General features: G+C 35.5%; 1 protein-coding gene across 1 annotated transcript in view; it reads left to right on the top strand.

Moving 5' to 3' along the window:
* Positions 1–8,796, top strand: part of LOC126973285 (Kv channel-interacting protein 1) — an 80,305-nt gene extending 71,509 nt beyond the window's left edge. Inside the window, exons 5-7 of the mRNA XM_050820499.1 lie at positions 2,626–2,835; positions 3,788–3,948; positions 4,582–8,796. Coding sequence (XP_050676456.1) covers positions 2,626–2,835; positions 3,788–3,916 — 339 coding nt within the window. The 3' untranslated portion in view covers positions 3,917–3,948; positions 4,582–8,796. The remainder of the gene's footprint in view (positions 1–2,625; positions 2,836–3,787; positions 3,949–4,581) is intronic.
* The last annotated feature ends 6,820 nt before the right edge of the window (positions 8,797–15,616 follow it).

Genomic DNA, 15,616 nt, shown 5'->3' with positions numbered 1-15,616 from the left:
ATAGGTGTGAACAAAATGTTCGTGCACCGTGTTCGCGTCTGTCTAGCGTGTGACGTTGTGTTACAAACTTGAACATTACTGCCACGAAATAAGGTGTTTATTTGAGTGAATGTATTAATGTTATCTGTAAAAGTTATTGTATAACTGTGTACAACGCCGCCCGGACATTTTTGACGACCATTTAATAGGCGATTGGGAGTCTAGCTGATTATAGTACGTGAATAGTCCTAACACATGTTTCACAGATAAAATAATAATAAAAAGAAAAAACAAAGTGGTACACCGTCGCAAACGCAAGCACTCACAACATTAACGAATTAAATATATTGTTGCAAATGTTCAAACAAGTTAAAATTTTTTATGGAAAAGGAGGACAAACAAAGTGGGTGTTAAGTGATCACCGCTTCTATCCACTTGCAACACCAGAGGTATCACAGGGGCGTTGCCAGCCTTTAAGGAAAGTCCACGCGCTTTTTTTGAAGGTACCCAAGGAAGCTCTTTCCACAGCTTGGTTGTACGTAAAAATTTCCTTGAAAACCGCACTGCGAAGGAACGCCACACATCCTGATGGTGGGGTGATATTCTAAATTGTGGCTTGTCGTGCGAAGGTGGAATTCGGCGGAAGGATACAGTTCAAACAGCTCTTCGGCACACTCCCCGTGATAAATGCGGTGGAAGACACATAATGAAGCGACGTCCCTATGCATCCCCAGGTGATCGAGTCGTTCAAAGAGCATTGGCTCCCCGATAATTCGAGGAGCTCTGCGTTGCCCGCTGTCAAATGGCACATTGGGCATAGGCACATAAGTGATTTTGCTAGTAACTGTCATAACCATAATGTTACCTTATAATCCCTACTACTCGGCTAAGTCGAGTTAGTAGGTCTTTTGTGGGGCAATATATATGCTTTTACAACAAGATCCCAGAAAATTTTCAACACAAATGTATTACGAAATTCAAAAGAATTGTTAAAACACGTTCGTGTGGTAAAGGTTACTATAACATAAATAACTTTCTTAATGATACCACAGATTGGGAATAGAGCGACCGGCCCTCAGGCTATTATATAATAAGTTTTATTGCACGATATTACATTGTAACCAGGGGCGGATCTTGAATTTGTGCTAATACTACTTAGGGGCCCTACCTAATTACTCAACCAATTGCCATTTTGTCGTAGGTATATATAATGTATTATGTTAAGTACAGGAAGAGAATAGGAAACCAAAATATTTTATTTATTACGTAAAACATTATTTATTGCAAAATAAATTGACAGGTTATGAATGGTTATGTTATATAAATTATAAAGCAACCTTTCTGCATTTATGTGCTGCAAAAACTTTTATTTGGACATCGCACTGTATACTTATATAATAAAATAATATTACTTCCTCCGAACCTCTCGAAAATATCTGTTTTGTTCTTTGTATTTCTTGAAGCGGAATATATAGTTTTCGGATCTTTATTTTGAAAGTCAGTCATTTCATGTGAGAGGACGTCATTAATAAAAAACATTATTTAGCAGATCTGGCCACAAGCCCACGTTAACATATTTCTCAAACTCTCAACTAAAAACTCAATATTTTAGTTTCTTTCCACCTCGGTATCTGTATTACCGTGCACATTTTCATATTCGTATTTTTTCCTGGTTTTGCGATTTTTTGCTCCTTTCGGTTAGATTCTCTTCGCATAAAATACCTTCCTTTACGGTTTTTAATGGATTTGTAGCTATTTCAGTCGCGTTTATATGATCTGATTAAAAAAAAGGTTTAATTTTTGCGCTATTCTTTCTTTCTTTTTCTCGATCAAACTGTAATTTTCGTTTTGCAGCTCCGTATTTATAGTTTTCTAGCAGACATATTGTAAGAAAGGATATTTTTCTGAAAATAAACAAGAACTTTTATTTTAATACCTATTTTGTAATGAGTGTAGCAATTCACAAATTATAATTAAATATCGAACGAGTTCGATTCATTTAGTTTTGAAAACCGAAAAAAATTCATGTTTTATAATTCTTTTTACTTACCTACTGCCTACTTAAAGCAGGAAGTCTACTTTTTCTAATTTTAGTAAATTAAAAGAAAGGTCCGGGCCTTATAACTTTTAAGGTATCTATCACTTAGTAAACTAAACACATTTCTAACAATATCAAAGTCAATTTGTTAATATAGTCGACGATAGGAGAAGTGCGGAAAAATAACAAAATTGCGTCAGGCGAAATACACGGAATACACCGACAAGTTTCATCGTTTGATAGATGCGCACACGGGTTGATTGATTTCTTTATTCTACATAATTTTTATTATTGTCAATATCGTTTTTTGTTTTCATTTCGGTTGGGGGCCCTCTCTATCCACGGGGCCCTGGGCTGCAGCCCAAAAAGCCTTTAACTACTTAAAGGCTTTTTGGGACAGGGACGGATCTACATCCGCCCCTGATTGTAACCATATTTTTAATGAAAAACAAGAAGCGCGCTGAGTTCTTGCGCCCGTTCTTCTCAGGTCTGAGGCATACTTTTTTGAATGGGTAGTTTTTGACTTTCAATAAGTAATATCATATCCTATTTTGAATAAAAATATTTGAATTTGAAATAAATCATAACACAATCAACGTTACTTTCAGGAACTTCTCGTGACCCTGTCAACTCTGCTGAGAGGATCCGTGTACGAGAGGCTCAGGTGGGCCTTCCGTCTGTACGATGTAGATGGAGACGGTGCCATAACTCGCCAGGAGCTGGCTGAGGTGGTGGTGGCTGTTCACGAACTCCTCGGCAGAAGGGCTCCACCTGGTTCTCCGGCGTCCAGGGTTGATGATGCAAAAGCGAACGAACAGGTTACTAGCTGCAAATTAATATGCTAATTCAAAATTGTACAAATACTTCGGATGTCCATGGGAGTATTGAGCGTTTGAAGAGATTATCCTACTAGTGACTGGCCTTTTTCCTTTAATTTATTGAAGAGGAGCATAAAGCATATGTTTTTTATGACGGGGACGAGACGAGCAGGGACGAGACGAGTAGAATGATGGCCCAATTGCGCACGTTACATTGAGACTCGTCTTAACAGTCTTGACAGGTCTTAAGTTAAGTTAGACCTCATTTGCCCAGTAATTTCACTGGCTACGGCCCCCTTTCAGACCAAAACACTGATGCTTCACGGCAGAAAAAGGCGCCGCTACCATACCGGATCCATAATCTAGCTGGCATCCTATGCAAATAAGTTACCTCTTACGACACCTTTGCGCCTGGGTCTTCTCTATTATTTTTAAGCCCCGGGGTAGCACAGGGCATATGAATAAGCAGTTTGATCAAGTTTCTTCCAAATTTTCATCACCGTCGTCCAGAACGTCCAGAACACGTCCAAGCCAGCGGTTATCTGGCTGCGGCAAATGGGAACAGCCCACTGTCACTTCATCTTGCTTAGTAGTATAGAACAGTTCAGAAATGAGGATATCCGTAGGAGAACCAAAGACACCGACATAGCCCAAATGATTGCGAAACTGAAGTAGCAGTGGGCACGGAACATAGTTCGACGGACAGATGGCCGGTGGGGCAGTAAAGTTCTCGAATGGCGACCACATACCGGAAGACGCAGTGTTCGTATGCCCCCCACAAGATGGACTGACAATCTGGTCAAGAACGCCCGAATACGTCTAATGAGGGTAGCGCAGGACCGATCGTTGTGGAGATCTTTGAGGGAGGCCCTTGTCCAGCAGTGGACGTCTTCCGGCCGATATGATGATGATAGTAATTCAGTTTGGTGTAAATATTAATGTATGTTGTCAGGTTGACCGTGTGTTCAGGAAGCTCGATCTGAACCAGGACGGGGTGATCACCATCGAGGAGTTCCTGGAGTCGTGCCTCAAGGATGACATCATCACTCGCTCTCTGCAGATGTTCGACACAGGGCTATGACGTCAGAGTGACGCAGAAGCGCGCGACCATAGGTAACTACGGATATTGCGCGAGTTGAATACAGAGTTCAGGGATGCGATAGCGCTTGTAACCTATCATCAAAAAAAATAACACCGCGGCAAAGTACTACAATGCAAGCGCGCGAGGCGATGCGTACGGACAGCGGGGAGAGATTACCACAGGCCCCAACTTCATTGAACTCACGCGAAATCTTTACATATTTTAAAGGTTCTGTACTGGAACGGGAGTCCTGTTACTAAAACTCCGCTGTCCGCCCGTCTATCAGCAGTTAAACAAATATTTTTTTATGGTAGATGAGAACAAACGAGCGTACGGGTCACCTGATGTTAAGTGATCACCGCCGGCCTTTTAGAAAAGCGCGATACACCCAGATGGCGGGGATGATATCCTAATTTGTGGCGTGTCGTGTGTAGGCGGAAATCGGCGGCAGGAAAAACAAGGTGGTGAATAAAAAATGGGCCGCCATCCAAATATTGTGAACACGCTATAAATTTACTGGTGAAATACGTTTGTCTTTAATCGAGATCAAGCATGTGAACTAGTTAAACTAAAACTTAATTTTACTAAACTCAGTTTGGAGTGTCATTTGTAATATCAAAGCTACAATTTAATATTTTATCAAATGAACGCTTGTTTTCTTATAGCAGGACAACAGCGAAGCGTCCCCGCTACCGCTTATCGCCGGTGCGTTGCGCTTGTACGCGCGCCCCCTCCATACTGCACAGCGTAGCGGTCGCGTGTCGCCGCGCGGCCCAGTACGCGCGCTATCTGCCCACTCTCGAGCGTTTCTATACGCGCATCCTCCGCCCGAAGATCAAGAGCGTGCTGTTTTTTCACTTTTAGATATACACGGATTTATTGGTATGGTCTGCAATTAATTAGTTGGAACGGCAATGGTGTGTATGATGCGGTAACGTTGCGTTTTGCGCTGTATGACCTGAACTAAAGTTCCGCGGTTTATTTATTTAATTATTCCAAGAGTGGTTCCCGAGCTCTTTCATAGTATTTTTGTATCAATAATTATTATAAAAAATTTAAACTATTGCTTAGATAATTTATATACTTCGTGGCCCCGAAAAAAAAACAAACACGTGCAATAATCGAAGGGAGCGCTTATTGCAAAAGTAAGGTAAGGTAAGGAGTATCATCTCTTAATGGAGATAAAATAACAGCTCAAGAAGCTTCCCCAATGGCGCTGGTCTAGGCACAAGTATGAAGTATGGTGAATGTAGCAATTGTAAACGAATTGAAGTATGCTGAGATAAAAAAAAATAATGGAGTAAATATAACCTTATAGAGTTATTATGAGAAAAGAGTGATTAGTATTATTTTAAATTTGGTGCTTCTTTTAAGATTTACCCTGATGCTACCGTGGCGTCTCCCTTATTCAATGCATTTTTACGGACACACACATGATAACTTCATATGAAAAGTGAAAACATAAAGTTTCAATTCAATTCAATTTTTGTGTTATGGATTGTGGCTGCACCAGTCGGGCGCAAATAAGTTTCATCCGACATAACAGGGAGATGTCAGATGTCACTACGGACAGCTTTGACACCAGCTATCAAAGAGGATGTAAATACTATGGCAGCCATTATTTACATTCATAATATCTTCAACTCTCAATAGATAAATGTTTTTCATAATTTAAAATACGAACGCATTTAATTACATTTTAACAGTGTTTCTCGGCTCCTTTTATAATTGCTGTGCATATTTTGCTCCACTTACTGTTTTTCTTAAAACGAGACGTAGGCGGCATTACGAATTTGCAATAGTTACATCCAATTATATTACTAAATATAAATAAACAATCTGGTTACTGAAAATAATATCTTTTTTCAATAACATACTTAAAATATCTCACTCTATGAGGGCCATAGTAAATGTATCGAAGCTATGTAAACGCTGTATTTTCGGATAAATCCTCTATATTTTTTAAATTACTACTATCTACTGATAGATATTGATATCTAGTTTATGTAAGAAATAACCGAGTAATTGTTTTAATATGTGACTGTGGTTCTACAATGTGGAGTACTCATAAATAGTTACTGAAACTTTGTTCTCAAAATGCATACCTATTAGTTGAATAGTATGAGAGTATGGTATAGTATACAGGGAGCAGGGGTCCCCTGTATACGTACTATATACAGGTGTCCCAAACTTATGGGACATGAAGGGAAAGTACCTTAAATATCGTAGATAGGGTATTTTACTGAAAGAAGACTTTATGTTATTTTTAAATGTTAGTAATTCCGCATTCAAAGATATTTTTTAGATATCGCTACTTTTCATAATCAATATCATTCTTGAAAATTGACTTAAACATTTTAGGTTGTTCCTTTCTTTTAAAATACTATGTTACTTAAGAAGAGTTATTAGTTTTTGGCTATTCTTTTGATTGGCATCATACAGGGTGCGGCAGAAAGAACTCCCCTATTTTAAAAGGCAATAAAAACAAAACCTTATTAGATACAAAAAAATACATTTTATTAAAATAAAGTGTACAAAATGCCATTTACTTTTCTATATTTACATTAAATTAAAGCCGTCGGGTACGGGTTTTAAACAATACATTACTTAAATGCCGACCTTCGTTGTTGATGCATTCATTAAGTCTCTCTCGGAATGTGTCCATTACTCGGCGAGTCATTTCGGGCGGAATGGCAGCAACCTCGTTTGTTACTGCTTCCTTTAGAGCATCTATGGTTCTGGGGGATTCTGAAACACTTTGGATTTGAGATATCCCCATAGGAACAAATCGCAAGGTGTCAAATCTGGTGAGCGTGGAGGCCACCCGATATCACCTCGTAGCGATAAAATGTGTCCAGGAAACATGTCTCTGAGGGTGTCAAGAGATCGCCAAGATGTGTGCGAAGTTGCGCCATCTTGCTGAAACCAAACATTGCCAGCTCCATGTTCATTAAAAATATCGTCCAACTTTGGCCGAAGAAAGTTTTCCAACATTGCACAATAACGATCACTGTTAACCGTAACTGTTACACCGTCTTCTTCAATAAAATATGGACCCAGTACACCACCCTGATGAACCGCACACCTAACAGTTACTTTTGGGCTATGAAGCGGACGTTCATGAAGTTCTTGGGGGTTATGATCAGACCAATATCTAAAATTTTGTTTATTTACTGCACCTGACAGATGAAAATGGGCTTCGTCCGAAAAAAGGATGACATTTGTGCGGCACACATTTGTAAGAATGTCTTGACACAATCTTGTTCGGGTTTCAAAGTCTCTATTACTCAATTCTTGAGTCATCACAACCTTATATGGATGCATCTTCAGATCTCGATGGAGAATTCTGCGAACGCTGCGGTCCGACAAGTGTAGGGCCGTAGCGTGTTTTCGCGCTGAGCGCCGTGGTGACTGCTGAATTGAATCTCTCACCAACGCGACATTTTCAGGCCCTGTTGCAGTGCGAGGACGGCCAGGAGATTTTCTTTTTAACGCAGAACTTGTTTCTCTAAAATTCTGAGTCCATGTGTAAATCGTTTTTTTATCAGGAACAGGGTCATGCCGACCAAGCACAAAGTGAACGCGGAACGATCGCTGCGTAGCTATCGGCGAACCGCCATTTTTAATGAAATCTTCAACAACGAATGCACGATGCGCACCCGACCAAGCCATGTCTAGCACTGACAATGGCACGTACACAGCAGTCGAATAACACTACCCCCACCACTCTGCACCATTCCCACTCGTAGCAGCGCAGCTTTAAAATCGGGGAGTTCTTTCTGCCGCACCCTGTAAAAGTAGTGGTGGTTTTTTTACATCTATGTCGGTTCTGATTCCCAGACGAGGCAAGTAATTTTTAGAAAATCTTTGAATGCAGAATTACTAACTTTTAAAAATAACATAAAGTCTTCTTTCAGTAAGATACCCTATGTACGATATTTAAGGTACTTTCCCTTCATGTCCCATAACTTTGGGACACCCTGTATATAAAAAATATTCGAATTTATCTTTACCTAATTACCTAGTACCTACCATGGTATGTCTAACAATAATGGGTGAGCCTCTATTTGGGCCTGATAAGTTCAAAACTAATAAAAACAAGTATTTGCGCATTATGTCATGGCGTAAGTTAATTATAAAATTAACGACGTAATTTGAATTAAGAATTTAGAGTAAATGGTTCACCAACTAGTACGTCGAATATGTTAGTTCTATCGAATATAATATAGGGTTTTTAATTTTAATTTTTTATTAATGCAAACCACCGGGACACGCTAAAAATTAGTATAATGAAGGAAAACCTAAATGCAATTGCCGTTCCAAGTTGTGTACCTATAAGATTGTGTTTTATTTCTTATAATATGAATGTGTTGTGACTTTATAGTCTATTAATTATTATTACGTCATGCGTGTTCAGAATTTAGATAAAACTTTTTACATTGAGTAGATGAAGACTAATAAGTTATTTGGTTCAATATCACCGTCACTGTCAAATTATTTGACGTAAGGAAAAAATGGCAATAATATAAATATACAGCTGATATTATATTGATTTATAGCATATTATAGCGATGATAACATCAGGTTTTGATCATCGAATAACTGAAATATGTGCATACATATATAATAATTATGTATGTGCGATTGTTAAGAAATTATAACACCAATTTGACCCAATCACGGCTCACCGCTAGTGAGCCACAACCTATATTATTAATGTTAACTTAAATAGGATAATAGATAGAGTTCCTAGTATATACGTTCGGTCAGCTCCTGGTTTATATTAGATTCAATCGCTTGTATTAGGATATAAGGGGCCATATACATTCATAATTCCGGAAATAATACTTACTATAATTAATTTATCAAAAAAAAAACAATAAGCATAACATGTTTATTTGACAATAAACCTTAAACGACGCAGAGCACGTATTGAGATTTAAAAAAAAACACACCACAGGTGACAAATACAGATGAATACTTGAACAACTCAGATGACAGATCTTAATATAAATCCACAGTGACCAATAGCTGTTGTTTAAAGATATGTTGTGATTTTTACCCGAACAATTAAAATTCAATATCGCGCGCCCGCTGACTTCCGTGGCTGACTGAATTGTTTACATTGCGAACATATAGGTAATAGGAGTTTACTGAAATGATATAAGGTTGATAGTTAAAATGAATATTATATTGTTATTTGATCAATTTGAACACCTTGTGGAATTCTAAATGTATATGGAGTAATTATATAGGTGTACAATAAGAGAATAATTAATAAAAATGTCTTTAATACAGATATTAATTTAATTATAATTTAAATAACATAACAGTTTTCAATGGATTAAAACGCGTGTAATTGAAACTGTATCTTACATTAGGTTTTTGTGTAAAAGTGCCATTTTATTATTGTTTTATTTAACCCGGGGTTTCGTGACCTTTACAGATCATGTTTTCAGGGGCACTGTGGTTGACAGGAGTCGATAATACAAAAATACGCGCGTTTTAATCCTTTGAAAAGTATTTTATATAAATGTGTAATACTCGCGTTAATCAAAGAAAATACTTTATTATAATTGTACAATAAATATATCCCGTGTTACTTATTAATTTTAACCGACACAACAGGGTACCTATGTTTTGTTATTGAAAAGTAAGCGCGGAGCTTCGGTTAAGCCTTGTAATAAATCATAATAAAATTGTATAAAGATTTTTGTAAAATGTCATTACAATAAACACAAAATTCAAATTCAGTAGTTGACGAAATCAGACTAATCCATGTTGAATAATTATTTAATTTGAAAACATATTATGTGAAAGTATTTTCCAGGACTAGATCTTATTTTATATATTAGATATAGATTTGAACTATTTATAGAATTTTTCATCTACACACGCGCATATATTGAGGGGGATTAAACTTTAACGGCCTTTCAATACAATAATACAATACTTACTTAAATACAATTTGGTATAAAGTTTTTTTTTTGGGGGGTTTTATGACCTGGTAACAAAGACCTTTAAGTCAATTCTTTTTTTTGGTATAAAGTTTTAACCAATGACAAACAAAGAAAATGCATAATGCTTACAATATCGTTGACAACACTGTCAATGCCTTGCAAATAAACGCGGGAAACGTTATACGTCCGAACAAACCATTCGTAAGCAAAATGTCTATTTGTAAACATTTTACATATTCTTGGTTTATGATTAGTTACAACTTTATGCCAATTTTATTTGTAAGGCCGTAAAGATATAATGGTTTCTTGTCATACCTACCTCGCTCAATATTATGACTGTCTGTTTATACTCGTGAGTACTAAAATGGCGTCGTTCGGTTTTAATTATACTTGTAATAAAAGGCTTCCCAAAAAGATAGGCAGGCCTGGCATCTGTACGAAAATATGTGATCTACGTAAAATTACGAGATTTATCAATATACATACTTTGCGGTTTTACAATCGAACCACAGCAAACTCCTTAGTGACACATTTTTCTTTTTATATTATTTCTTAATAATATCTTCAACTACCTCAGACGTTATGATTTGTTTGTTTGCTATGGATTAATTATTTTTTAAACCAATTAACACTAAAACCTACATTACATAAATAGTATTTTAAATATCGCTTAAGAGTCAAAATTTAAGTACCTACCTACTATTTAAAAAAATATTCATATCTACTATTTTAATTTTATAGTTTAGTGAGTTTATATATAATTAATTATATATGCTTAAGTTCCTAATTTAAAATTATCACGTCATTATTGTCACGGAATGGGGTAAATTGAACCCTGTCCAATTTAACCCCCAGAAAACTCAAGTTTGCGCGTTTACCACTAAAAAAACCCCATTTGTCGTATCACCGCTCTTCGACAACACTTCCCTCAAAGCCTCGCCTAGTATCGGAATACTGGGTCTCGAAATCGCGAGCGATTGCCAATTTCGTGGTCATCTGGAAGGCAAAGCCAAATTGGCTTCAAAGAAACTGGGCGTCATTAATAGAGCACGGCAATACTTCAAGCCGGCCCACATTCTAGCGCTCTACAAAGCGCAGGTCCGGCCACACATGGAGTATTGCTGTCATCTCTGGTCTGGCGCACCCCAGTATCAGCTCGATCAATTTGACCGCGTGCAACGCAGAGCAACTCGAATTGTCCGGGACCCAGTGCTCTGTGAACGGCTGGATCACTTGGCGTTGCGTAGAGACGTCGCTTCATTGTGTGTCTTCTACCGCATTTATCACGGGGAGTGTTCCGAAGAGCTGCTTAACCTGATTCCTGCCGCCGAATTCCACCTTCGCACGACACGCCACAAGTTAGGATATCATCCTCACCATCTGGATGTGTGGCGGTCCTCCACAGTGCGGTTTTCAAGGAGCTTTCTTCCACGTACTACAAAGCTATAGAATGAGCTTCCTTGTGCGATGTTTCAGGGACGATACGACATGGGTACCTTCAAAAAAAGCGCGTACACCTTCCTTAAAGGCCGGCAACGCTCCTGTGATTCCTCTGGTGTTGCAAGATATTGTGGGCGGCGGTGATCACTTAACAACAGGTGACCCGTACGCTCGTTTGTCCTCCTATTCCATAAAAAAAAATATATAGTTTATTTCAGGGCGACCCACTGTGACAATTGTGTCATTAAGTCAGAAACACTTTGTAATACGTATAAAAAAACCGTCACAGATTGCAAAAAATTGGCGGGTATCTGTTATGTTATAGCTGATAATATAATATTAAAATAATGTAATTTTATTATTAAGTTTTTGTCATAATAATAAACTGAATTATTGTAATATTTATATATATATATATATATATATATATATATATATATATATATATATATATATATATACAGGATGTCCCAAAGTTATGGGACATTAAGGGAAAGAATCTTAAATATCGATATATAAGATAGGCTTTTTTACTAAAAGAAGACTTTATGTTATTTTTAAAAGTTAGTACTTCTGCATTCAAAGATTTTCTAAAAATTACTTGCCTCGTCTGGGAATCGAACCGACTGAAATGTAAAAAAAAACACCCCTACTTTTATAATGCCACTCGAAAGAATGGCCAAAAACTATTAACTCTTCTTAAGTAGCATAGTATTTTAAAAGAAAGGAACAACGTAAAATGAATGTTATCCTACTTGGATTGGTACGAATGGACCGATAAGATGGCCGGCCAGATCCCCGGACCTTACACCATTAGATTTCTTCTTTTGGGGATACGTGAAAGATATGCTATACAAAAAACGTAACGAGAATGTGGGCGAGTAACAAACAGAATTGTGCCATATCATATCGAGTATTCACCATAAAATGATAAGAAAATCAACAGGCAGCGGACTCATTAAAAGATTGGCGATTTGCGTAAGTCAAGAGGGATCACATTTTGAGCATTTAATTAATTAATTTACAAAAAAATACACGCTTAATTGACTACTTTCTTTTAAAATACTATGTTACTTAAGAAGAGTTAATAGTTTTTGGCCATTCTTTCGATTGGCATCATAAGAGTAGGGGTTTTTTTTTTACATTTAAGTCGGTTCGATTCCCAGACGAGGCGAGTAATTTTTAGAAAATCTTTGAATGCAGATTTACTAACTTTTAAAAATAACATTAAGTCTTCTTTCAGTAAAATAGCCTATCTTCGATATTTAAGGTACTTTCCCTTCATGTCCCATAACTTTGGGACACCTGTATATTTGTTAATCAAAGCAATCTCAAAATGTAATGCAATTAAAATCATATCATTGTTTAATGTTGTTCAATTTATTATTATAATTAAGTTAAAGTATTTTAACAAGTCTAACGACATAACAGAAGAAACCTGTAACTTAATCTTCTCTTAATTATACAAAAGCAACATAATAATTAATACATACAAATAAAAAGTATAAATTGGTTTCAAGAGAATAAAAGTTTCCATTATTCGTACACTAAATAGTTTAAATATTTTCAGAAAATATATAATATTATGTTTGGACGTATAGTATTTTACGGTATGTTGAGTGTTTATTAAGTCCATTTAAATCTATTATTAAAATAAGTTTTGGTACTTTATTGAATTCGAAACACCATCAAACTTATCTGATAGTTAGTCTACGCGATTATGTAGAAATTATACACGATTACTGTTTTTAACGACCAGTCAATTTAGGCCAAATCGTTGTCCCTAAAGGCTCTTTGGTCTTAGCAAAGTGAGATGCAAAGATCATATTGATAATTAAAATTTATGATATTATGAAAATGACATTGACATCAAAATTAGCTCACTCAATAAAATACAATATTTTGGAATGTATTTAGTAGTAATCGTAGGGCTGTATTTTGAATAGGCCCTTATCGATAGGTGAGTAAAAATGGTTAATTATTTCGACATTAATAGATTATTTGTTAACAAAATAGTAGAGATATTTATAAATAAATAATTTAGTTGATTTATTAAATAAATAAAAAAAGGCTCGAGGCATGCCGACGTTGTTGAGATTCCTCTGGTGGTACAATATTGCATGGGCAACGGTGACCTAATAATGGACACTTGTCAGTGTCCTCCGTTCAATAAAAAGAAAAGATTAAATAATAATGCGAAACGTTAATTTTAATACTAATTTTTTTCACGGAAGAGGTTTACATTGACGTTAATTAAACTTATGTCATATAAAACTCCAAATTAAACTACTTTTGCTATACATAATTTAAATTACGATATAGGTGACCTTTACTTATTTTAATACTCGTCTGTCAAAGGCCATAGAGTAAATAAATCATAAAGATCGGTGTATAATAATAAGACTATATTTTGTAATTATGTGTTGTGGCTGTCTGTATGTATGTTGTGTTTAAATAGAACTGAGTCTTAGAAGATTCATATAAATTATCTAGACTATATTATAGTGAACGGTAGGTGAATTATATTATAAAAGTGGCTGAATTACGTACAATTTAAAGATTTATTTGATTTTAGATGCTTTGATATTTTAGAAGTTAGATAACGATAGTTATTCTTTTATTAATAAAAACAAATAACAAGTGTTATATTATCATTAAAAATAATATTAGCTTGAAAAGTTTAAGCTGTAATTTTTGGATAGAAAAATATTCATACAAGGTATACTCTTCGCCCAACTTCTAGTTCGCTCAACTTTGCTGCGTATATTTGCGAAGTAACAAAAAATACAGTCCCGAAGGGGAAAATGCGAAAGGCGGGATTGCAACGACATGTTCGGGTATTTCTGTAACTGCGCAACAGGACGTGCGCGTAACTTCAGAGATGTTTAGCGAGGGGTATTCAATAATTTTTTTTTATTTCATTGCCTTTAACTAAGTAGGATTTTTATATGTATAGCTTCTAAAACATCAAAACTAGGTCATATAGAATAGAATATTCAAGTCACATTTTTAGTGTTACACAGTAAATTTTTCATAAAAATTTTATTCTATTTTTCTCTGAATTTCTATTGCTATAAATTTTTTCTAATATAATAATGATAAGCCACTTATTTGTCAGTGGTCGAGAAAGAGCTATTAATAATTATAGAGTGAGAATCAAAATATTCATTATATTATAAGCTGTTGTTAGGTAGGTTAGGTTAATAGTGTGTTGTTCAGATTATTCAGTAAAATTATATAACAATATATTTACTATAACCATTTTTGCTTGGAAGATGCTATACTATAAATATACTAGGAAAATTGAAAATAGATGTATTTCTTTACGTTTTTTGGTACGATATATTAATGAAGGCATCTGGTTTAACCATAGACTTAGAATATAGACAACATTACATCCCGATAATCTGTGACCAATCTTGATTTGTCAAGGTGATCGTTAGCTAAGGAATTGTTTAGTATTCAAAGTACAAATGAGCTAATTCCAAGCTACTGTGTACGATATGTCAATCAAAATCGGTGAAGTACCAAAGGATCCGCTTTTCTTTTCTATCTTGCTGTATGTCCGTTAGAGATGTTCTTATCTCTCGCACACTTTGTTTGTCTATATTATATTAGTATATTGTAAGTCTCTGGCTTAAACCATCTCTCTGAGGTGAAGTCGAAGTGGTTTCGTCCTCATTATTCTATCTCAACAACTAAAAGTATTTTTTTTTATTAACAGTCAACATTCCTATTAGATTACAAGTAATAATGTCATTGACTTAGAAATTAGATATGTTTCATTACCAATTTTTAGTCCCAAGTATCAAATTGTATATATTTATTTTGTCTTTCTGATTGATGTTTTAGTATACACCTCAAGGTACAAAAACATTACTTGATTGAAAAAGATATGTGCATAAAGAGAATGAAACCAAGCGTTGCCTTTATATTACAAGCAGTGATGTGTATGATTCAATATATTAACCATAGATTTAATTAAATGTAAATCTAGAAAAAAAAATTCGCGATATTACACAAAATGTTAGGGATAACATTATATAAATATTGTACCTACTTTACTCAAGTTTACTCAACTTTATCTTTACCATTTCTGGATAATTATAAAATTATATCAGCAAGACAAAGTTGGGTAATTTCTTAAAAATATACAATTAAATAATAAAATGTATTTATAGTTCTAATAAAATAACGCAGCAAGAATAAAAGCCTTATATTATGAATTTTATGGAAATAATATTTAGAAATGGCCCTACTAAGAAAGTGTGCAGATATAATTATATTATATTTTCTTTAG

Source organism: Leptidea sinapis, chromosome 29 (assembly GCF_905404315.1).
Source record: "Leptidea sinapis chromosome 29, ilLepSina1.1, whole genome shotgun sequence".
Lineage (NCBI taxonomy): Eukaryota > Metazoa > Arthropoda > Insecta > Lepidoptera > Pieridae > Leptidea > Leptidea sinapis.
Note: the sequence above shows the minus strand (reverse complement) of the source record. Positions and strands in the feature narration are given on the sequence as shown.